This window comes from Miscanthus floridulus, chromosome 3 (genome assembly GCF_019320115.1).
Source record: "Miscanthus floridulus cultivar M001 chromosome 3, ASM1932011v1, whole genome shotgun sequence".
Lineage (NCBI taxonomy): Eukaryota > Viridiplantae > Streptophyta > Magnoliopsida > Poales > Poaceae > Miscanthus > Miscanthus floridulus.
Genome location: NC_089582.1, coordinates 104,763,145 through 104,785,653, shown reverse-complemented (window position 1 = coordinate 104,785,653; position 22,509 = coordinate 104,763,145). Strand labels below are relative to the sequence as shown.

Here is a 22,509-nt window from a genome sequence, read left to right as displayed (position 1 = left end):
CGAGGAGCTCCTGGCCGGCCTGGCCTCATGAACACTGGCCCACCACTGGATTTCGACTCCTCTGACGAACCCACACATGACAATCGACACACCATAGGCCACAGCTCAGCCGGTCACTCCATCGATCAGGAATTCAGGCTGGGGTCCTCTTTGCCTATAAATTTCCTCCTTGCCCACACACAAGAACCCACTCCATTCTCAACAAAAACCTAAGACAAGACAGAAGCCGCGCACCCCAAGACCAGCAAGCCATGGGCTGCCGCGCCCTGGCCCTGCTTCTCCTGACCCTCGCTGTCGCCGTGGCACTGCCATCGTCGGCGGCGGGGGGCAGAGGAGCCAAGACCGGGAGCAGCACGGAGGCGATCTCCATCCAGGACATTGACGCCGTGTTCTTCCCGTCCCCGGCCCAAGACCAAGAGGTAGACCCCACCGGCACCAAGTCCACGGGGAGAAGGACGCTGCCAGGTACACGGTGGCCACCGAACGGGGTGGCGCGCATCGGCAAGGCGGGAGGCGCCATGGTGCCGTGCCACCTGATGGCCTATCCGTACATGGTCCACTACTGCCACCGGTTGGCGGCGGACGTGGAGGCTCTCCGCGTTAAGCTGATGGGGCTCGGAGACGACGGCCACGCGGCGGCAGCGGCGGCCAGCGGCGCAACCGCGATCGCGATGTGCCACGCCAACACGACGACCTGGGATGCCCGCTACTTCCAAATGCTGAACGCGACGCGCGGGGAGGAGATCTGCCACTTCATGCCGCGCAACTACGTGCTGTGGCTGCCTGCTGCTGCTCTGTAGAGCCACAGGCACAAGGACGAAGTGCATGCTGAATAAACGAGAAGATTGATGAGTACTACTAGTAGTAGCTTGCTTTGCTTATGAGGTGACTGTATCAAGAACTAGTTTGTCCATGCATGTCTTACATCTCTGATGATCATCGAGCGGACAATCAAATAAGAAATAAATAAATTGTTCAACCTTGCATATGCCTTACTCTCAAATCCTGTATGCCAACTTCGCATATATGCCAATAAAATGTTCAGGTCCGCTTGCGCCTGCCACAACAATTCCTCGTTAACAAGGATAAAGTAAATTGATTGTTCATGAGAAACCGTATCTAAACGATCGATTTCGCTGCACCACCACAATTCAGCTTTCGTTTTTTGGAGCGATCATGAGTAGTGCTCTGCATAATCTATCACGTAAACATATCCCCAAACCCCAACAAACAGTAAATTATGACGAAAGATCTGTAGAGTACTGATTTAGCTGCTTTCTTGCATTTGCTACTTATAATCGGATCCCATGGTATACTCAGATACGAGTTTGGAAAATAGGGATGAACTGTCCTCTAGCAGTTTTGCTGGGGCGTCATGCTCTGCAATTTCACCTGTTTCACAACATAGCAGTGTTCAAGCGTGAGTGAGAAGTAATAAATGTGAACATAGTTTCGGCTCGTAAGTCAGGGGCATACTAACCGTTATCCAGAAGCAAGACTTTGTCGCTGTCAAGAACTGATGTGATACGATGAGCTATTGCAATCATTGTGCATTCGAGAAATTGTTGTTTTAAGGTTTTTTGAATCAAGTTGTCTGTAACTGGATCCACAGATGAAGTTGCCTCATCCAAAACCAAGATCTTTCTCCGTTTCAGAATCACCTTTCCCAAACACACAAGTTGGCGCTGGCCTGTGCTCCAGTTTTTGCCCTTTTCTGTCACTGCATTTGAAAATCAAAGAACAAGTTAGGGCTTTGGCATCATCACAGAGCAGTGTCCCGAGACCTTCTGGCAGGTATCAAACCTGGTGAGTCAAGCTTAAGCTCATTCTTTCTAACTTCATCCCCAAGATGACAAGAATCCAATGCCTACAGAGCACATGTATTAGGTGCAGAATGGAACCCTTGAGAGAAACGAAATAAATTTAGTGATTGGAATGTACCTCCCAGATTTTCTCATCACTATACTCCCCAAGGGGGGTCAATATTGGTTCGCAGGGTCCCCTCAAACATAACAGGATCTTGTGGAATGATGCTCAATCTTGTCCGAAGGTCATGTAGTCCAATGGTGCAGATGTCAGTGCCATCTATCAACACTTGGCCAATACATGGATCCACAATGCGAAATAGTGCCTGAAACATGTCTGTTCGCTTGCTCGTAAACGATCGTAAATTTTCAGTCGGGAACAGTGTTTTTCTCTCATACCAAACCAGCCAGCAGTAAATAATCCACGATACGATACGGCCTCCCAAACAGGCTCACCTGTTCTGCCAGCAATACCTGTCTTCCAGCGGCGGATCCAGGAAATATTTTAGGGGGACTGAACGACACTGCTGCTCGATCTTAAGTCTCAGCCCCCCCTATACTATAGAACTTTGCCTAAAAATTCATATGGGCTCTACAGTAATTTGCACTGATTCGGTTTGGGTAGGGAGGGCTTGAGCCCCCCCCCCCCCCCCCCCCCCCCCCCGCCCCTGCTGTCTTCTTTCCTTAAGGTGCACGTTAGGCCTTTCAAAACAAAAGGCAATTGCGGTGCATATCGAACCTGCATCATATAACACACTCTTAAGGGCCATTAGCTACTAAATCAGTTATCAGTTACACTTGTTTTCCACCTTAACACAAGTTTTAGTTTTCTGGAATATTCTGGGATATATTAATTAAGAATTAAAGGCTGCAGTTCTGTTAACAACAGGAACATAAAAATCAAAAGGACAATATAAAACAGAGAAAAAAGAAAACAACAATCCCCTGAGGGAACTAGAGATGGCGCTCCTCGTGCCCTCCGCTCCTGAGCGCCCCCCCCCCCCCCCCCCCCCCCCCCCCCCGCCGCCGCCGCCGCCCTAGCCTCCACCACCTCCTCCACCTCCACCGCCACCCCCCTCTGCCCACACCTCCTCCTCCCCCTCCCCCTCCCCCTCCGCCCACACCTCCGAGGAAAAGCTTTCGCAACCAAAGCCCTCCACAGCCCACCCATTGCAACTTGTCCTCGCCGTCTGACTTGGCACCGAGGTCCACTCGACCTCACCTTGGGGACCCCGCCGCCTTCGGACTACGGCTGCTCCCACGCTGGGGCAAATCCTCCAGCAGAAGATCTTGGAAAAGCTCCACACCACATGTGCCCAATGTCATCGCTCCTTCGGCCGCCATTGCCCCCGTCTGGGTAACTCCTCCCTCCCACGATCCTAAGTACAACCTCTATTTCATGCACAATGCTCTGCATAGAACCCATGCTGGTCATGGTCGCCTTACCGTTAAGCGTGTTGCCTTGGGTGTTTTTAAAACTTTTGTCTCCTGTCAAAATGTTGCGAAAATTCTTGTGGTTGTTGGCGCTACCAATCTGGGCTCCTCTTGTCTCTTCTTCCACGCCTCCTTTGCTGCCGCCATGGATGCTTTTCGCAAGCTCCCCTTAGGGCCTGAGGTGGAAGACGACTTGATTACGGTGGTTGAGCCTCCCCCGACTCCCAAGGTTGCATTCACTCCAGCCCCCCTGGCGGGCCCACGTTGCATGGTTTTGCGAGCATAATCTCCAGGAAGATTCAGTTGGGCTCTGTGCCTCTTCACCTGTTGAATGCTGCTAACGCCCTTCCTGGCAACGCCGGTGTGCCGTCCCAGTGGGGTTCCATGCCTTGTCTTGTCGCCCCGGGAGAGACAGGGAGCCACGCCCCAGCACTTAGGGCTTGTTTGGTTAGGAAGATTTTGCCTGGGCAAGGAGGTTCCTGGAAGCTGCCTGTGACATGTTTGGATTGGACCCTGGTGACTTTCCTGGCCCAGGCAATCCAGTCCGCTCCCCGGCGATAAAAAACGAGCGCCTGGCTCTCAGTTGCCTGGCCTGGACGTTGGTTACAGTGCTAAGCTAGTCATTTAGTACATTATATTATTACTTTGTTGTACGCTATATTATTTATATTTCTATTTCCTATTGTTCATCTGTGATAGGTGCAACCGAGATACATTTAGTACATTTTATTTTATTTATTTCTTAATCATATGAATGAATTATTAGGAAAATAAAATATTAAAAGTATTTATATTTTATATTACTTTATTAAAGGTTTTATTTATATTATTTTTGTATTATAATGATATATATTACTCGAATGATGCTAAAGTTTTATATAGAAGAAAATATATTTTCTTTTTTATTAAACTTCTTAGGCATATTCTATTTCTTTTTTTACATCCATGTGTAAAAACTTTTTGTATATTTTATATTTTCTAGTCTTTCTCCCCTCGGTTGATCATGTTCACGTTAAAATTAGCATAATGTGTGCAGTGTAAGTATAATTATCTTTCTTCCTCACACGTTCTTTCCTTATGACATTTTTTAAATAGCTAGGAAATCTATTAACTTTATTTGTAATTGTAATTTCAAATATATTATTAATTGAGAAAATATGGATGCTTTTATTTATTTATTATTATTTATAACCATAACCGTGTAAGTTTAAATATGGTATTATACCTTTTATTAGCTTTTAAATATGTATTGTATCTTTTATTAGCCTTTCCAGACACGGACTTCCAACCAAACAGACCTTCTTCAGACTTGACTGGCCAGGCAAAAATCATCAACTTTCCAGGCAACTCTCAGACAACACTTTTTGCCAGACAAGTCCTCCAGGTCTCCAACCAAACAGGCCCTTAATGCGCCACGGCCCAACCACCACGTCCATCAGCGCTCCTACCGGGACGTGGCCTTAACTCCTCCCCGCCCAGCGCCGAAGCCCCCCAAAACCCTAAACCCGATTTCAGATACCGACGGCTGCTTCCGTTGCCTGGCCTCAGACCACTCGGTCAAAGATTGCCGCGATCCTGGGTGCTGTCGCAATTGTGGAGGCAGCGGTCACCGCTCCTACTCGTGCCCTATGCCATTCTGGAAGCTCTTCTCGCGTCGGCGCCGCTCGGCGCCCGTCCCGTCCGCGGCCAATGGTTGCTCCATGGCGCCTCGGGTGCCCCGCAGGGCCGAGCCCCCACCGCCTAGCTCTCCCACCTATCTTACGCCGCCTTCGCAGCAGCCCGTTGTGCCTACTGCTGCTTCTGCCCTGGTGGTCCTCGCTCCCACTATCGCCTACGATCCGGCATTCATGATCCCCTCCTCCAGCTCATGGCCTTCTCCTCGGCTCGCGGCTTCTGACTGGCCACCTGTCGACAAGCTCATGCTGGGGCGTTCGAGTAAGGAGGCGTCGCCGAGCCCTCCTTCGCCGCCCAATGCTTCTCGGACTCGTCGCTCCCCTCCCTCAGTGCCTCCCCTCCCCGCATCCCGTGCATTCCCCGTCTTCCGTCAGTGCCTACGAGCGAGGGGGAGGACATGTGCCCTCTCTACCCTCCGTCCCTGGGCCCCGGCTTAGGCAATGAGTTGGCCTCGAGCTGGGATGATGACGAGGAGAAGGTGGACAGTGGCGCCTTCGATGACTCTAGCTTGGCTTTCTCCTGGGAAGGCCGGGCTCAGTCTCGCGACGCCTGGGTCTCCCCTGGACACCCAGAGCTCACGGCGTGTCTACTGTTCACCTTCATCGACCCTCCAGTTCCTATGCCGGTGGTCTTGGCCTTCCTTCACGCCGTTCTCGCCACGATGTCTACTCGCATGCCGGTGGATTGTTAACAACGGATCAAGGAAGAACGAAGGAATCGGTTACAGGTAGGGGAAGCAAGCAAGAGAACCGGAAGTAGCGTGAGTTCTTAGTAGTAGTTAGGTTCATTACAATGACTGATGCCCTCCGATACACCGTTCGGCCAGCATAACTACGCACTCGATACGGTCAGCCGCTTCAACGCCTTCGCCCATCGCGGATCACTTGGAAGCCCACTCCGGCCCAGCGTAGCGCGGGTTGCCCATTCTGGGCCTCTTCGGTCTTTCTTCTCTTGGCCCAGCTGAATCCGGCATCCGGTCATCGTCAGGCGACGCAGCGCTAACATTCCCCCTCTCTTGCGCGCCATGTTGCAGCCACAGCTTGGCGCGAGGAAACTGCTGATGTAGAGATTCCAAATCTTTCCAAGTGGCTAATGAAACTGGTAAGTTAGACCACTTAATAAGACCTTGTTGAATGTATTTCTTACCACGCGGCAACTGTCGGCGCTGCAGAATGCGCTCAGGAACACTCCATTGAGCTGATGCCGGAGGTAAAGTTGAAGTTACAGTGTGTTGAGGACCCACGGCCTTCTTGAGCTGAAAAACATGGAATACAGGATGGATCGTAGAGGACGGTGGAAGTTCTAGCCTATACGCCACCGAGCCAACACGTGCCAGCACCTTGTAAGGACCGAAGTACTTGAAAGCGAGCTTCTGACTGCTTCGATTGGCAACTGACGTTTGCACATAGGGTTGAAGCTTGAGGAAGACCCAATCATCAACTTGGAATTGTCGCTCAGAACGATTGGAATCAGCAGCCTGCTTCATACGCTGCTTGGCGCGGAGCAAGTGCTGTCGTATCAGTTCAGACATCATCTCACGGTCATGCAGCCACCCCGCAATATCAGTCACAGGCTGCTCATCGACAAAACTGAGGCCAAAATGTGTAGGAGCATACCCATAAAGCACCTCAAAAGGAGATCTCCCCAATGCCGAATGCCAACTTGTGTTGTACTAGTACTCAGCCAAATCAATCCACTGATGCCACTGCTTGGGACAAGCATGAACATAGCAGCGCAAGAAGGTTTCCAAACACTGATTGACCCACTCGGTCTGGCCGGCTGATTGAGGGTGGTAGGCCGTACTCATATGAAGCTCGACTTTGGCCAGCTTGAACAATTCCCGCCATAGAGCACTGGTGAAAATCTTATCACGATCAGAGACAAGGGCCGAAGGCATACCATGAAGGCGATAGACCTGAGAAATGAAGTGCTTGGCCACTGTAGCAGCGGTGAAAGGGTGACGGAGGCTGAGAAAATGAGCATACTTGCTGAAGAGATCCACTACCACTAGGATACAGTTGTACCCTTCAGACATTGGCAAACCTTCCACAAAATCCAGAGATAATACTTTCTAGGAACGTTCAGGCACCGGTAATGGTTGAAGAAGCCCTGGAAGCTTGCTGCGGTCAGGCTTGGCCGGCTGGCAGATTGTGTAGTCAGTCACAAAAGCACGCACCTTAGCCTTCAAACTCGGCCAGTAAAAATGCTGCTTTAGGCGCCGATAAGTGACTGGAAGCCCACTGTGTCCACCAACTGCGCTGGCATGCATGGCTTGCACCAACTTAAAACGCACGTCAACATCCTTGCCAACCCAGATATGGCCCTTGTAATGAATCAGACCATCTTGAAGAGTGTAATGGGGTGAAGACACCGAAGAATTAGAAAGCTTGGCCAACAACTCTTGAGTCACCGGATCATTGGTATAAGACTACAGCACTTCCAGTAACCACTCTAGTTGGCAGACTGACATGGCCACACATTGGAGAACTGGAGCTCGCGACAAGGCATTGGCCGCCCCATTATCAACACCTTTCTTGTACACAATGCGGTATTGCAGCCCAAGGAGCTTAGTAAATACTTTTTGCTACCATGAGGTATGAAGACGCTGGTCCTCCAACTGTACCAAACTCTTGTGATCCGTCAGGATGTGAAACTCAGCAAGTTGTAGATAACTGCGCCACTGCTCAACAGCCATAAGAATTGCTAGATATTCTTTTTCATATGTGGACAGGCCCTGTAAACATGGACTGAGAGATTTACTCAAGAATGCCAGAGGATGGCCCTGCTGCATCAAGACTGCACCGACACCAGTCCCACTAGCATCAGTCTCTATGACGAAGGGCTTAGAAAAGTTAGGCATGGCCAAAACTGGAGCTGAGGTCAAAGATGTCTTGAGTGCCAAAAATGATTGCTCATGAACTGCAGTCTAGATGAATAGAGCCCTTTCTTGAGAAGATCAGTGAGGGGCCAAGAGATCATACCAAAATGGCAGACGAAGCGACGGTAATAGCCGACCAAACCTAAGAAGCTGCGCAATTCCTTGACAGAGGAAGGAGTTGGCCATTGCAACACTGCCTGGACCTTGTCCGGATCAGTGGCCACGCCCTATTCAGAAATCAGATGGCCTAGATAATGCAACTGTCGCTGAGCAAAGACACACTTGGAAAAGTTAACTTGCCATTTGTCTCGCTGCAGCAGTTCCAGCACAAGGCGTACATGCTCAATGTGTTCTTCCAACGTCCGACTGAATATCAAGATATCATCAAAGAATACCAACACGCACTTGCACAATAAGGACCCCAATGTGATGTTCATGGCCTTCAGGAATGTAGCGGGTGCGCCAGTCAACCCAAACGCCATCACCCAGAATTCATACTGTCCAGTATGGGTTTGGAATGCCGTCTTATGTTCTTCACCCGGCTTCAGACGAATTTGATGATACCCGACAGTCAAGTCCAAAGTTGAAAACCAAGATGCCCCATGCAATTCATTCAAAAGTTCCTCAATCACCAGTACTAGATATTTGGCCTTTACTGTAATGGCATTGAGATGCCTGAAATCCACGCAAAACCGATACATCCCATCCTTCTTCTTGACAAGAAGCACAGAAGAGGAAAAAGGACTTTGACTGGGCTGCACAATGTCGAAGGTGAGCATTGAAGAGATCTGGCGCTCAATCTCATCCTTGATAGCAGGGGGGTAACGATAGGGTCACACATTTATAGGAGCTACGCCTGGTATCAGTGGGATCTCATGGGCAAAAGCACGTTCCGGGGAAAACCCTGCAATGGTTCGAACACCGACTGAAATTCTTGCAATAGCTGAGTTATAGCGGCTGGTACAGTGTGTGTAACCGAAGTAGAGCTATCCTCCATCACTGCAGTAACCTGAACTACCGAGGTGGGAGGCAAGCTGTGTAGTTCCCCTTGCAATGTCCGAAAAGAGCCTTCATAAGGAATGATCAACCATTTCTGGGCCCAATCAACCTGCATTGGGCTATACTGAGCCAACCAGTCCATACCCACCACCAAGTCATAGTGAGCCAGAGGGAGCACTTTAGCATCTGTATGGAAAGAGCACCCCTATACCTCCCATTGCAACTATAGAAAGGTGTCAGCACAGTCCAAAACCTGGCCATTCGCAATCTTAACACGGAGAGGTACCGGTAGAGCAGTTTGGCCTGTCAACCTGGAACTCAAAGTAAAACTGACAAATGTATGAGAGCTGCCTGAGTCCAACAAAATCTTAACTGGTAACCCTTGAGTAGCCCCTTGGAATTGCATAGTACTTGCTGCGGCACTGCCATTCAGAGCTGCAAGAGACACTGCCAATAGGACTTGAGCTTCGGTTGGCTCTTCAGCAGACTGACTGTCATCAAAGTTGGCATCATTGTGACAAATATCCCAAAATTCTTGGAGAACATGCAGCTGAATGTTGTCCGAATAGCGGTGCTCACGGGACCATTTTTCTCCACAATGAATATAGAGACCACGGGCACGGCGATATGAACGAAGAGTGTTAAGCCAATCCTCCACACCACGGCCACGCCGCTCAGCTCCAATCGCCGGTGCTGCTTTGTCATTCTTGTCAGCAGCCAATGGAACCTGAGGCACAGTTGGCCGAACTCCGGCAAACTTGTTGGCCGTGAAAGTGTTGAGACGGTGGCCCTCTTTGCGCCGAGTCGACTCCAGTAACTCTTCTTGCAGTAAGGCCAGCACACAAGCTTCATCAAAGGAATTGGGCCGCTGCATGTGAACGGCAGTGCGGATATCATCACGGAGACCATCCATGAACCTCATAGCAAAGAATAGAGGATCAGTGTGCCGAGTATAAGCCAATAGTTGATCGACTAACTCTGAAAACTTGTCAATATATTCCTGGACAGTGGATGTCTGCCGAATTCGGAACAGCTGCCGAATCAGAGCTTCATACTTACTTTTTCCAAAGCGATCCAGCACCAACTTACAAAACTGCTCCCAGCTGAACTGACGGCCATGATGGTCGAGCGACTGCACCCAGCGAGCAGCTGCACCAGAGAGATTCATAGTGGCCACCTTGATCCACATGTGTGATTCCACCGAATAGAGCTCGAAGTAGTCTTCACAGTTGGTGATCCAGAGCTTGGGATTCTCCCCAGAAAACACCAGAAAATTGAACTTCGGCAACTTGCTACTGGAGTATTGAGAACCCAACTGTGTATACCAGTCACGGACTCCGTCGACATCACCCATAAACAAATGCTCATCAGTAACAATCTGGGGACTCGAAAGAGAATGAGGCAAACGGGGATGGGGTTTGGAAAACGGGTGGGATTTGAAATCGAGCGTACCCTTGACCGGGAGTGGAGTCAGAGACCCAAACTCCCGGTGATGCGATTCGACGCGGTGCCCGACAACAGGGCCTGTAATTGGGTGTCCCGCGGATGAAGTCGCCGCGGACACCACCGGTTGCGCCAGGATGCCGGCGGCCATGGACGGTGCGGCTTCGAGCACCACTCGGTTGACAGACTTGCGCAAAGCCGTCATCTCTTCTTGCATCTTCTCAATCGCACCCTCCTGCTTGCGCAGGGTGCTGACCTCGGATCGGAGCTCCTCCACAGACACGTCCACTGAAGGCCGCCAATCGCCGAACACCTGGACTGCCCCCTCCACGCGACCGAACCGATCCGAAATAGAACGGTCCATGGCGGAGATCCGGCTGCCCAACAAAGTCTCCACGGCGCCGACGCGCCTCTCGACTCCGTTCACCACGGTCTTCATGGACTTGATCTCATCGAGTAGGAGTTGGATATTGGGATCCATGGCACCCGATTGCTTGCAGAATCGAGTGAAGTAGTCGTGGTCGATTTGGTGCGGCTCTAGGGTGGGCAGGGGAAGATTGCAGCGGATTGAGGCAGTGGGTTGTGGGATTCATAGGCTCTGGTACCAATTTGTTAATAACGGATCAAGGAAGAACGAAGGAATCGGTTACAGGTAGGGAAAGCAAGCAAGAGAACCGGAAGTAGCGTGAGTTCTTAGCAGTAGTTAGGTTCATTACAATGACTGATGCCCTCCGATACACCATTCGGCCAGCATAACTACGCACTCGATACGGTCAGCCGCTTCAACGCCTTCGCCCGTCGCGGATCACTTGGAAGCCCACTCCAGCCCAGCGTAGCGCGGGTTGCCCATTCTGGGCCTCTTCGGTCTTTCTTCTCTTGGCCCAGCTGAATCCGGCATCCGGTCATCGTCAGGCGACGTAGCGCTGACATGGATCTCCTGCCTTCCTCCATGGGGGCCATGCCAGTGCCAGACCACCACGGAGCGCGACGCCCTTCACGAGTCCAGCCCCATCCTCCACGAGGGGATTCAGCTGACCTTGCTGAGGCTGGACAAGACGCCCAACCGGTTCTACCGGGTGCCACCTTGGATCGCCTACGTCATGGTCTCCCACTTCCCTAACGAACACTGGTATGAGAGCAAGATCAAAGAGTCTTTTGCTAGTTTCTGTGAAGTTGAAGAAATCGACCCTGCCTGCCTCATGGGGAACAACTTCGGTCCCCTCCGGCTTCTTCTGGAGGCCAGCGAACGGCTGGAGATTCCCTATGAGGTCAGGGTGTCGGCCAAGGACTGCGACTATGGCTGCTGACATCATCCCAGGCGTCCACGGCTCCTAGTCTCCCGGTTCTCCGCGTCCTGGGTCGTCGGCTTCTGCCAGATCCTCCTCGGTCTTCAGCATCGACCTCGGGGCCGCCGGTGGCGAACGATGATCCGCTCCCCCCGTGCCCGCCTGCCGCTCTGTCGCCTGGATCTCCACGGTCTAGGGCACAGGACTCGGCCAGGACTTCATCGGCCTTCAGCTTCGACTACAGCGAACCAGCGGTGCACGACTCTTCTCCACCTCCAACACCGCTGATTCCTCTTCGTCGGCCCTTGCGCCGTGCTGGCCGGGCTCCCACGGCTCCGGCCCTCAAACATCAGAGTGCCCGCATTGCTGCTAAGGCGGCCAACGCGGATGGTACGTTCCAGGACATGACAGCGACGGCTGTCAAGCGCAAGGCTCTACTCAACTCTCTCTCCGGCTGCTCGGCCGGCCTCAAAAAGCACGTCGCTAAGAAGAACCTCCTCTCCCGCAACAAGCTCCCCATGTGTGCCTCGGAGATCCGTAAGCTTGTTGACGCTGCCGGCCTTAGCATGGCAGGCGTTGACGTGGTGACCGCTGTTGCTAAATAATTGCTTTGGCAGCTGCTCCGGCGTGGGTGTGGCTTTCGCTGAGCTCACTCGCGCTGCTTCCCCGTGGGCTCGTTGTATCCGTAGCTGTCTGTGTTGTTCCAACGCTATCTTTTATTTCTTCTCTTCTTTTCCTTCTATTTATGTATTTCCTTTCAAGAACTGGTGTTCCCTTTGTTTTCAATGAGTAGTAATGGTCAAAAATTCCTTGTTTTGTCCTGGAACACGCGCGGTTTCGGCGACTATGACAAACGCATTGTGGTTCGTGATGCGATTAAAGCTGCGGCTCCCTCTGTGGCTTGCCTCCAAGAGACAAAGTTGCATGAAATCTCAAGCTTCAAAGCTAAAACCTTCCTTCCCCTTAACCTCTCCAACAACTTCCTTGTCATTCTGTCTGATGGTGCTAGGGGTGGGATCGCTACCGCCTGGGACCAGAACCTTTGGAGCTTGACTAACTCCATCGCCCTGCACTACTCCCTCACTACTACCCTCACTTCCACCATCTCTGATTGTGACTTCACAGTCACTAACGTTTACGCTCCTTCTGACCACCGCCACTCTCCTACCTTCCACAATGAACTTCTTTCCCTACTACCTTTACTCTCTGGGCCTTGGATCATTTTTGGGGGCTTCAACCTTATCAGGTCCCCCGATGACAAAAACAACGGCAACCTCAATCTTAATCTTATGAACTCCTTCAACCTCGCTCTAGATCAGCTTGGTGTCCTAGAGATCCCTTTGCTTGGCCGTTCCTTCACCTGGTCTAACCACCAGCCGTCTCCTGTTCTTGCTCGTCTTGACAGAGCTTTTGTCAACCTCGACCATTCCTTGGCCTTCCCCAACACCTCCCTCTCCCCACTGCCGAAGCCTACCTCTGACCACACCCTCATCCTACTCTCCATGTCTTCCTCCATCCCCACTTCTAACATATTCCGCTTCAAAAACTCCTGGCTCCACAACCGCTCTTTCCTACCTACTGTTCTCCCAGCGTGGCCCGATGCTCCGTTCAGTCCGGATTTGACAGGTAGGTTGGCCGCATGCCTCAAGGTGACTAGAGCTACCGCTATTAGGCTTGGTCTCAGCGTAACACGGCGCCCCCCAACTCATCCCAAACTGCATATTTATTATTGAACTTCTTGATTACTTTGAAGAGCAACGTCTTCTTTCTAGTGATGAAATTCAGGTTAGGAAATTGTGCCAAGAAAGATTAGCGTAGTCCATCAAAGAGCGGGCTGCGTATTGGAAGCAAAGAAGCAAGTTCAGAGCGATCAAAGAAGCTCGTGCTAATATTAGCCCACAGGATCACCGGCTCAGGTGAGTAAACCACTCATCGGTCTTGTCGAGCACTCACTAGTGTTGCTGAGCACCCACTAGCTAAGCCGACCACGAATAAGCGTTGTCTGTCTCCACACACTATGGCTAGAGGTTGAAGAAAGGGGAGAATAGAGCATACACACAGAGTACAAGACATCAGCGTTGACCAAAGCCCTGTATGGGAGATGGTAAATCTGAACTCCGTTTACTGAGTTGCTATGGTAGTCTATTTATACAACTCTATTTATCTAGCCCTAGTACATCGCACATGCTATAACAGTAACTAGATAACGCAGCAGGACTGACTTCTACGTCTGTCCCTGCATGTGGCTACAGTATGACAGGTGAGCCATTCGACGCCTGCCTCTACAGCGGCTACAGTACCACAACAGGGGGCCTTTTCAGCGTCGTCTTCCCTTGCTGTATGTTCACACAAGGAAGCAGTAGTTTACTCTAACAATTCTTCCCCTAAACCTACTGTTATCCCTTGTACCCCCTCCATGCCAATCATCTCCTTTAGCTCCGTAAGTCGAAGACATAGCGGCTTGGTGAGGACGTCCACGAGTTGCCGACCAGTTTCGATGAAGTCAATGATGATCTGCCCTCCATCGACATAGTCCCTGAGGAAGTGGAACTTCACGTCGATGTGTTTGCTCCGGTCGTGCAGAACCGGATTCTTCGCGAGGGCGATGGCGGGCTGGTTGTCCGCCATCAGTGCTGGTGGGTGAGCTTCCACACCGGTCAGCTCGCCCAGTAGCCGACGTAGCCACACAACTTGGTACGCCGCTATGGCCGCCGCTACGTACTCTGCCTCGCACGTAGATAGCGTCACCACCTTCTATTTCAGCCACAGCCATGAAATTGGGGCCGACCCAAGGAAGACGAGCACGCCAGAGGTGCTCCGTCGTCCGTCGATGTCCCCCGCCATGTCTGCATCACTGAACATAGTGAGCTGCAGCCTACTCCCACCGGTCTTAGAGAAGATGATCCCATGATCCACCGTCCCCTTGACGTAGCACAGTAGCTGCTTCACCGCAGCCCAGTGATCCTCTCTAGGATCCTCTATGAAGCGACTGACGTAGCCCATGGCGAACGTAATGTCTGGCCTCGTGTGGACTAGGTAGCGTAGACCGCCGATGATGCTCCAATAGAGTGTTGCATTCATCTTCACCGCGGTGCTGGCCTTCGTCAGCTTCAGCCGCTCCTCCATCGGAGTCACGCATGGTTTGCACTCAGTCATGACGCTTCGCTCCAACAGCTTGGAGGCATACGCGCTCTGACCGAGCGTGAGTTCCTCCTTCCCCTGTCTCACCTCGATGCCGAGGTAGTAGGAGAGTGCACCAAAATTGCTTATTCGAAAACGAGTCGCCATCTCGCGCTTGAAGCCGTTGATGTCCTCTGTGCACGCGCCGGTGACGATCAGGTCGTCCACATACACGCCGCCGATAAGCTCCTCCTTCCCACGTCACCACGTGTAGAGCGCGTGCTCGGTTGCGCACCGTTGAAACCTAAGCTCGCCCAGCGTGGCGTCAAGCATGGCGTTCCATGCTCGTGGGGCCTGCCGTAGCCCATAGAGCGCCTTGCACAGTCGGAGCACCCTGTGCTCCTCTCCCTTGATGGCGAAACCTAGAGGTTGCCTGACAAAGACCGTCTCCGCCAGCTCACCGTTGAGGAAGGCCGATTTAACATCCAAGTGATGGATGCGTCAGTCCTTTGCTGCTGCCAAGGCTAGTAGCAAACAGACTGACTCCATGTGTGCTACTGGCGCAAAGACCTCCTCGAAGTCTATGCCCTCGTGCTGAACAAAGCCTCGGGCGACGAGGCACACCTTGTGCTTGACAATGGCACCGAGCTTGTCTCGTTTGACCTTGTACACCCACTTTAGGCTGATCGAACGGCATCCTAGATGTGGGACGAGCTGCCATGTCTCATTTTCCTCGATCGCCTTCATCTCCTCCAGCATCGCCCGTCGCCAGTTTTCGTCCCACTCAGCCAGCGTGAACGTGGGTGATTCCTTTGCACTAACGAGCAGCAGCTCTACATCATTAAGCAGCCGACCAGCCAGTCCTGAGGGTCCTGTGCCACCGACAATGTCATCTAGCCTGTGGAACCACACCTCCTCACCTTCATGGAAGGCATCCACGAACTCAGTGATATCACTTGGAGGTGAGGTGAACTAGATCGGCATCGATGGAGTTCCCTGTTCTGCTAGAGTGCTCGGCACAACATCTAGAGTGCTCGGCACTACTTTTGGATAGCTCATCACTACTCCTACAGTGCTCGACACCACTGTATGAGTGCTCAGCCTCAGTCTTGGAGTGGTCGGCACCACTGTCAGACCTCTTGGCTCCACCACGGGAGTGCTCGGCACCCATCCTGGAGTGGTCGCCACCACTGCAGAACCTCCCAGCGCCACTCCTGGCATTCTCAGCATTCCTCCAGGAGTGCTCGACACTCCTCCCAAAGTACTCGGCATCCCTCCCGAAGTGCTCGGCACTGCCCTAGGAGTGCTCAGCTCTGCCCCTAGAGTGCACAGCGCTCCTCCCAGAGTGCTCGGTACCTCTTCCCCAGTGTCTCCACCACCATGGATGACAAGGTGCTCGATGATGAAGATGCTGGTGAAGCCGCTAGCTTCCCCGTGCTTGGACTGGTCTAGTCCCATGCGGCCTTCTCATCGAACACGACATCGCGTGAGACAAGCACCATGTCTCCGCATGGGTCATATAGCCAGTATGCCTTGGTACCCTCCACATAGCCCAAGAACACCATGGGTGTGCTCCTATCCTCCAGCTTGGTGAGGTTCGACTTTGTCTTCCTAACGTGGCCGATGCTGCCGAATGTCCGAAGGAAGGACACGCTCGGCTTGCGCCCATACCAAGCTTCGAACGGTGTCTTGCCCATCAGGGCTTTGGTCGAAGCACGATTGACGATGAACACCGCCGTGGTCACTACCTTCCCCCAGAACCTTGCCGACATGCCTTTGGCCTTCATCATGGATCGGGCCATGCCGACCACTGTCTGGTTTCATCGCTCCACCATGCCATTCTACTATGGCGAGTATGGCATGGTGTGGTGTCACACCACACCCTGATCCATGCAGTACATAATGAACTCCACCGAAGTGAATTCACCACCGCGATTAGTCCTCAGCACGCGGAGCTTCTTACTGCTCTTGGCCTCCACGCGCATCTTGAACTTCTTGATCATCGTCACCGCTTTGTCCTTGCTCGTTAGGAGTTGCAGCCACATGTAGCGACTACAATCATCCATGATCAGGAGGAAGTACCGCCGACCACCATTTGTAGCTGACATGATCGGCCTGCAGAGGTCGCCGTGGATGAGCTCGAGAGCGTCCTTCGCGCGATACTTGGCCGCCTTTAGGAATGGTAGCTTCCTCTGCTTCCTGACTAGGCAGCTATCACATAGCCTTCTTCTCTAGCCGACCAAGCGTGTCGAAGCTGAGATGTCTAAACCGGGCATGACACATACATGGTTCCTCGGTGTGCCTTGCCGCTAGGCACACTGACTGCTCTACCTTTAGGTCAAGCAAGTACAACTAGTTCAAGGACCTCTTCACCTTGGCAAGAAGTCACTGCTCCTGGTCCCTGATCCTAAGGACTCCGTCCTTGATTAGTACCTCGCTACCATGCTCATCCAGCTAACTAATGCTGATGATACTAGAACGCAGCTGTGGGATGTAATATACATCCGTTAGCGCGCGGTGCTCCCTGTTCTAGCACCAGAAGATGATGGTGTTGCGCACTTGGATAGCCACCCTTGAGCCATCACCAAACTTCACCGTATCGGTAACATCGTCGTCGAGCTTGGAGAAGGATACCTTGGAGCCCGTCATGTGGTTGCTGGCACTAGAGTTCCTGGTTGGCGCCCTCACATCCGAGGTGGACTTAGGCGTGTGGTTCGTCGAGGTTGACAGTCTTCAGGGCCTTCCTAGGTCCTTCCACCATCGTTTCCTCTTCCTTCTCCTCGGCCTTGACGTCGTGTAGTGCACAAAACAACACCATCAGGATAGTGGCCTCATTTTCATCACCAGCTTGCGCCAGATGAGCCTCAGCCTTCTTCTCCTGCTTGTGATTTGGGCACTCCCGTGCCCAATGGCCCATCTTCCCGCAGTGTCGGCAGGTGTTGGGGTTGACCTGCTTCTTCTCCAGAAAAGCCTTACCGTGGCGCTTGCCATCGCCACCATGGCTGGAGGAGGTTACCTTCCCGGAGTTCCTCCGAGCAGCCCACTCATCTTCTGTCAGTAGCAGTTTGGTGCTGTCCTTCGTTGCTGTCGCCTGCTCCAGGCGCTCGTCCACCGCTCACAGACGGCCTATCACATCCTCAATGGTGAGGGTGGACAAGTCCAACATCATCTCTATGGAGAGAGCAATCAGGATGTACTTTGCCGACACGGAGTGGTGGTACTTGGAGACTGCCTCCTCTTCGTCAATGTTGACGCTGAAAATGCATCTAGCCCTTTAGTGGGTTTTGGATGATTGAATGACAACGTGATTAAAGGTCTAATCCATTTGCTAAGTGTGGACAGGTAATAGGTTATCTCACAGATACTTAATAAAAGCCAAAATGATGTGTTATTGTATAAACAATCTAGTTCAAGCACAAGACAACAATGCAAATAGAATTCATGCAAAGGCTTATTTATTGTAGGATTTCCATATACTATATGAAAGCAAGCCTGGTAAAATTAATTGATGAGACATGAGGGATTGCATATGGAATGGTCTCATATTTGAAGCTTGCTAAATTAAAATGAAAAAGATAACAATACAAATGAATGGATGATTGAACACAAGATGTGACTTGATGGCTTGAGATAGTGAAGATCGCAAGGAAAGGCTTCGAGGTACTAAGCAAGGGTGAAGGGCAAGCGATGGCTTGGCAGCCGAAGAACCTAGCTAAGGTGAAGAAGAAAGCACTTGCATTTAGTTGAGGTACTAATCATGCTATGATGGTAATATTGATGTGGAAGATCAAATCTATATTTGATAAAGTGTTGAAAGTGACTTGATTCATTTGGAGTTATTCATATTTAATGAATGGAATCAAGTCACATGCTCAAGATGGCTATGCTCAAGTATAAAGATCAATATCAACATGTTGGCAACCTCACTTGATGAAGATTAAAAGAGACGGCATCAATTCAAAAGAAATCAACTCAAGTGGTATAAATTCGCTTTTCATTTGATCTTGAGTTTAATAGGTATGCCGTACTACTAAGAGGGGTGCATCATATTGATAGATAATTATTCATAAATACTCATGCCAACCCAAGTGAGTTTTGAGTGTTTTGAGAGACAAAAGAGCTAACCTGTTTCTTGCTGGTCTAGCAATACCGAAAGTGTCTGGTAGTGATATCGGATGTGTCCAGTATTTGCCCAGCAATGGTAATATTGTTGATCTCGGGTTGGTTTATTAGGAGTTCCGACGTCGGTCGAAAGTTCCTGCGGTCGGGAGTTCCGGCAATGGTTGGGAGTTTCGACGTCTTGCGCTTAACTGACTTGGAGAGTTCACTGTGGTGGTCATACCGGACATGTTCGGTATTCATACCGGACGTGTCTGGTATGGACGGCCAGAGGCCAACGGCTAGTTTTCAAATGCCGTGAGGGTTGGGAGTTCCGACGTAAGTTGGGAGTTCCGACGGTCGGAAGTTCCGGCAAGAGTCGAGAGTTCTGACACCTCACATACTTTAATTCAGTTACCGTAGTTTTCAAATGTGCTGAGGGTCGGGAGTTCCGACGTGAGTCTGGAGTTCCGACAGTCGGAAGTTCCGGCATTCATCGGGAGTTCCGACGCCTCACAACGTCATTGTAACTCTGTTACCGTTGGCGCAGTGTAAGTCACACCGGACGTGGCAACGGCTATAAAACGGCTAGTTTTTCCATGGGGGCTATAAATACCCCTAAGCCTCCACCTTTAGAGGTTGTTGATTCTGCTGATACACTTACATGTTTTTGAGCCTTGCCAACTCTCCCAAACCCTCTCTTAGTGAGTGTGTGATCCAAATTGCAAAATCCATTTATGGGTTAAGAGAGAATTTGAAAGAGAGAGCAAGCCACCACTTGAGCACTTGTGCATATTATCAATCTCGTGATTCGCATTTGTTACTCTTAGACTCTTTGGTCCTAGATGGCTAGACGTCGTCGGAGAGCACCTAAGAGACTGTGGTGTGCCTTGGAAAGTTTGTAACAGCCGATTCCGCCGCCTCGGAATCAACTAGTGGAATAAGAAAAAGGAGTTAGAAAAGACTCTGACTAGAGTGACCTTCGTGGTACCCTCTAGGGCTGACCTTCGCTAGGTCACCCGTAGCCCCCTCAACGGAGAGTAGGACTCGAACGAGTCTGAACTTCGGTAAAACAAATCACGTGTCTCAATTCGCATTTCATTCGATATTTATGTTGCTCTAACTCTTGTGCAGGTTCTCTGTGTATATTGTCATCTCTAGTAGATACCTACAGTTTGGTTTGAAAATAGAAATCAAAAGGAGCAAGTTTGGGGCTGCTCTGCAGAAACCGTGCATACCGGACATGTCCGGTATACCTACCGGACACGTCCGGTATTTCCTGTCTATGCATAATATATTTGTTCTCTGTTCTAACTTTGTTTTATAGGGTTGTAGCTTCTACATATATTCTTTATGCCTTGTTTACTCTGTGGCTAACTTGTGAGGGGTGGTATACTCTTAATTTGGAGTTTTCATTTTGAAAACTCTCTTTACTAATCGTTTCTGTATTTACAGGTGTTAATTTTCAGAAACGCCTATTCACCCCCCTCTAGGCGACATCCTAGGTCCTTTTAGACGCCATAGCTCTTCAGCTTGCTGATGAGCGTCTGCATGCGAAGGGAGAAGTCCCCTACCGTTTTACCATCCTTGAACTTGAGGTTGGCGTACTCCTGCTTTAGAAGCTAGGCCGTCGCCTTCTTTGCGCGGTCGGAACCGACGCGCATCGCCGCAATAGCCTCTCATGCCTCCTTAGCAGAGCTCTTCGTCCCCAACGGCTTCCTGTACTCCGCCGATACAGCAGTGAGGATAGCCTCCAACGCTGACATGTCATCTTTCTCATTGCCGGTGCCCTTGTCAATAGCATTCCAGAGCCGTCGGTTTCTGAGCTTGACCTTTATGGTTTCCGACCAATCTCCATAGTTGGTAAGAGTCAGCGTCGGCCAACTGGTGCCGCTGACCTCCCGCACCGTGCGAACAACGACCTTTGGTCGTGGTTGGGCAGCCACAGCAGTGCTACTGCTGTCGCCCATCTCCGAACCGTCCGTCATCGCCAGCGGTTAATCTGACGATGACGCTTGTACGGCTCTGATACCACTTGTTAGCCTACAGAATTACCAGCTCAGGTGAGTGAACCACTCACCAGTCTTGCCGAGCACCCGCTAGTATTGCCGAGCACCCAATAGCTAAGCCGACCACGAACAAGCGTTGTCCGTCCCCACACACTATGGTTAGAGATTGAAGAAAGGAGAGAACAGAGCATACACACAGTACAAGACACCAGCGTTGACCGAAGCCCTGTATGGGAGATGGCAAATCTGAACTCTGTTTACTGAGTTGCCGTAGTAGTTTATTTATACAACTTTATGTATTTAGTCCTAGTACAGCGCACATGCTGTAACAGTAACTAGATAACACAAGAAGACTGACTTCTGCGTCTGTTCCTGTATGTGGCTACAGTACAACATGTGAGCCATTCGACGTCTGCCTCTGTAGCGGCTACCGTATCACAGTGGGAGGTCTTTTCGGCGCCGACTTTCCTTTTTGTATGTTCACGTAAGGAAACACTGGTTTATTCTACGAGCTAATACTGCTTTCCACCATGCACAAGCAACTGTTCGGCTTAGAAGCAACAAGATCAGAATTGTTGAGTGCGACAGACAGCAGTTCACGAACCATGATGGAAAGATGGCAGCACTAACCGGGTTCTTTTCCACCATCATTGGTCAGCCAGGAAGCTCAATCTGGAGGTTCGATGCAGTCAGTCTATTCCGTGACGCAGGACAGCCGTCTGATGCTCTCACTGCGCCGTTCACAGAGCATGAGGTCAAGTCTGTACTGCGCTCCATGAACCGTAACAGCGCACCTGGTCCGGACGGGTTTGGCCCCTCTTTCTTCTTTGCGGCCTGGAGTACTGTCAGACACCAGATCATGGATTTCATGAACTCCTTCCACTCAGATGAAGTGCAACTGGAACGAATTAACAGATCTTACATGGTGTTGATTCCCAAGAAACCTGGTGCTACTGCTGTTGATGCCTTCCGACCGATATGCCTGCAGAACTGCACGGTCAAAATCTTGGCAAAAACTCTTACCGGCAGGCTGCAGAAGGAAATTGGTAGCCTCATTGATCTGAACCAGACTGGTTTTCTCCAGGGAAGATCGATTTCAGAAACTTTTGTTTTTGCTGCGGAGATTGTTCAAGCTTGCAACAAGAAAAAGATCCCGACGTTAGGTCTGAAACTCGACTTCGCAAAAGCGTTTGACACAATAAATTGGGCCGGCCTGGACTGTATCTTGTCAGCGCGAGGTTTCAGTGCAACTTGGAGAAGATGGATGCAGCAGATCCTAGAGTCATCAAAATCAGCTATCCTGCTCAACGGTGTCCCGGGTCCGTGGATCAACTGCAGACGAGGGTTAAGGCAAGGAGATCCGCTTTCTCCGTACCTTTTTCTTTTGGTTGCCGAAACTCTGCAGGCTTTGATCCGTCAGGAGACCAAGCGAGATCAGACATCCAATTGTTAGGGATGCTGGGTGTGTGACACTTCAATATGCGGGCGACACCCTGATCGTTCTCAGGGGGAACCTAGGTGATGTGCAATGCCTGAAAGAAGTCCTTGGTTTGTTCTCTGATGCAACTGGACTTTCCATCAATTACCATAAGAGCACTATGGTACCCCTGCACTTGGAACCAGACTTACTTCAACAATGTGTTGACACCTTGGGCTGCCGACTGGAATCCTTTCCCCAAAACTACTTGGGACTTCCTCTTTCGGCATCCAAGCTCCCGGCATCAGCTTTCAACAATTATATCGAAAGAACAGATTCCTTCCTC

At 51.0% G+C, this 22,509-nt stretch overlaps 1 protein-coding gene and 1 pseudogene across 1 annotated transcript; one reads left to right on the top strand and one right to left on the bottom strand.

The window, feature by feature from the left end:
• The first annotated feature begins 251 nt into the window (after nt 1–251).
• LOC136544158 (BURP domain-containing protein 4-like) lies at nt 252–800 on the top strand. Its single transcript, XM_066536411.1, has one exon. It carries the CDS (start codon nt 252–254, stop codon nt 798–800), a length of 549 nt encoding a protein of 182 aa, XP_066392508.1.
• A 488-nt stretch (nt 801–1,288) lies between these two features.
• The window catches only part of LOC136546334 (ABC transporter C family member 3-like), a 46,076-nt pseudogene continuing 24,855 nt past the window's right edge, over nt 1,289–22,509 (bottom strand).

Coding starts and splice junctions, on each gene's coding strand:
- LOC136544158 (XM_066536411.1), top strand. CDS start 252: ATGGGCTGCCGCGCCCTGGCCCTGCTTCTCCTGACCCTCGCTGTCGCC.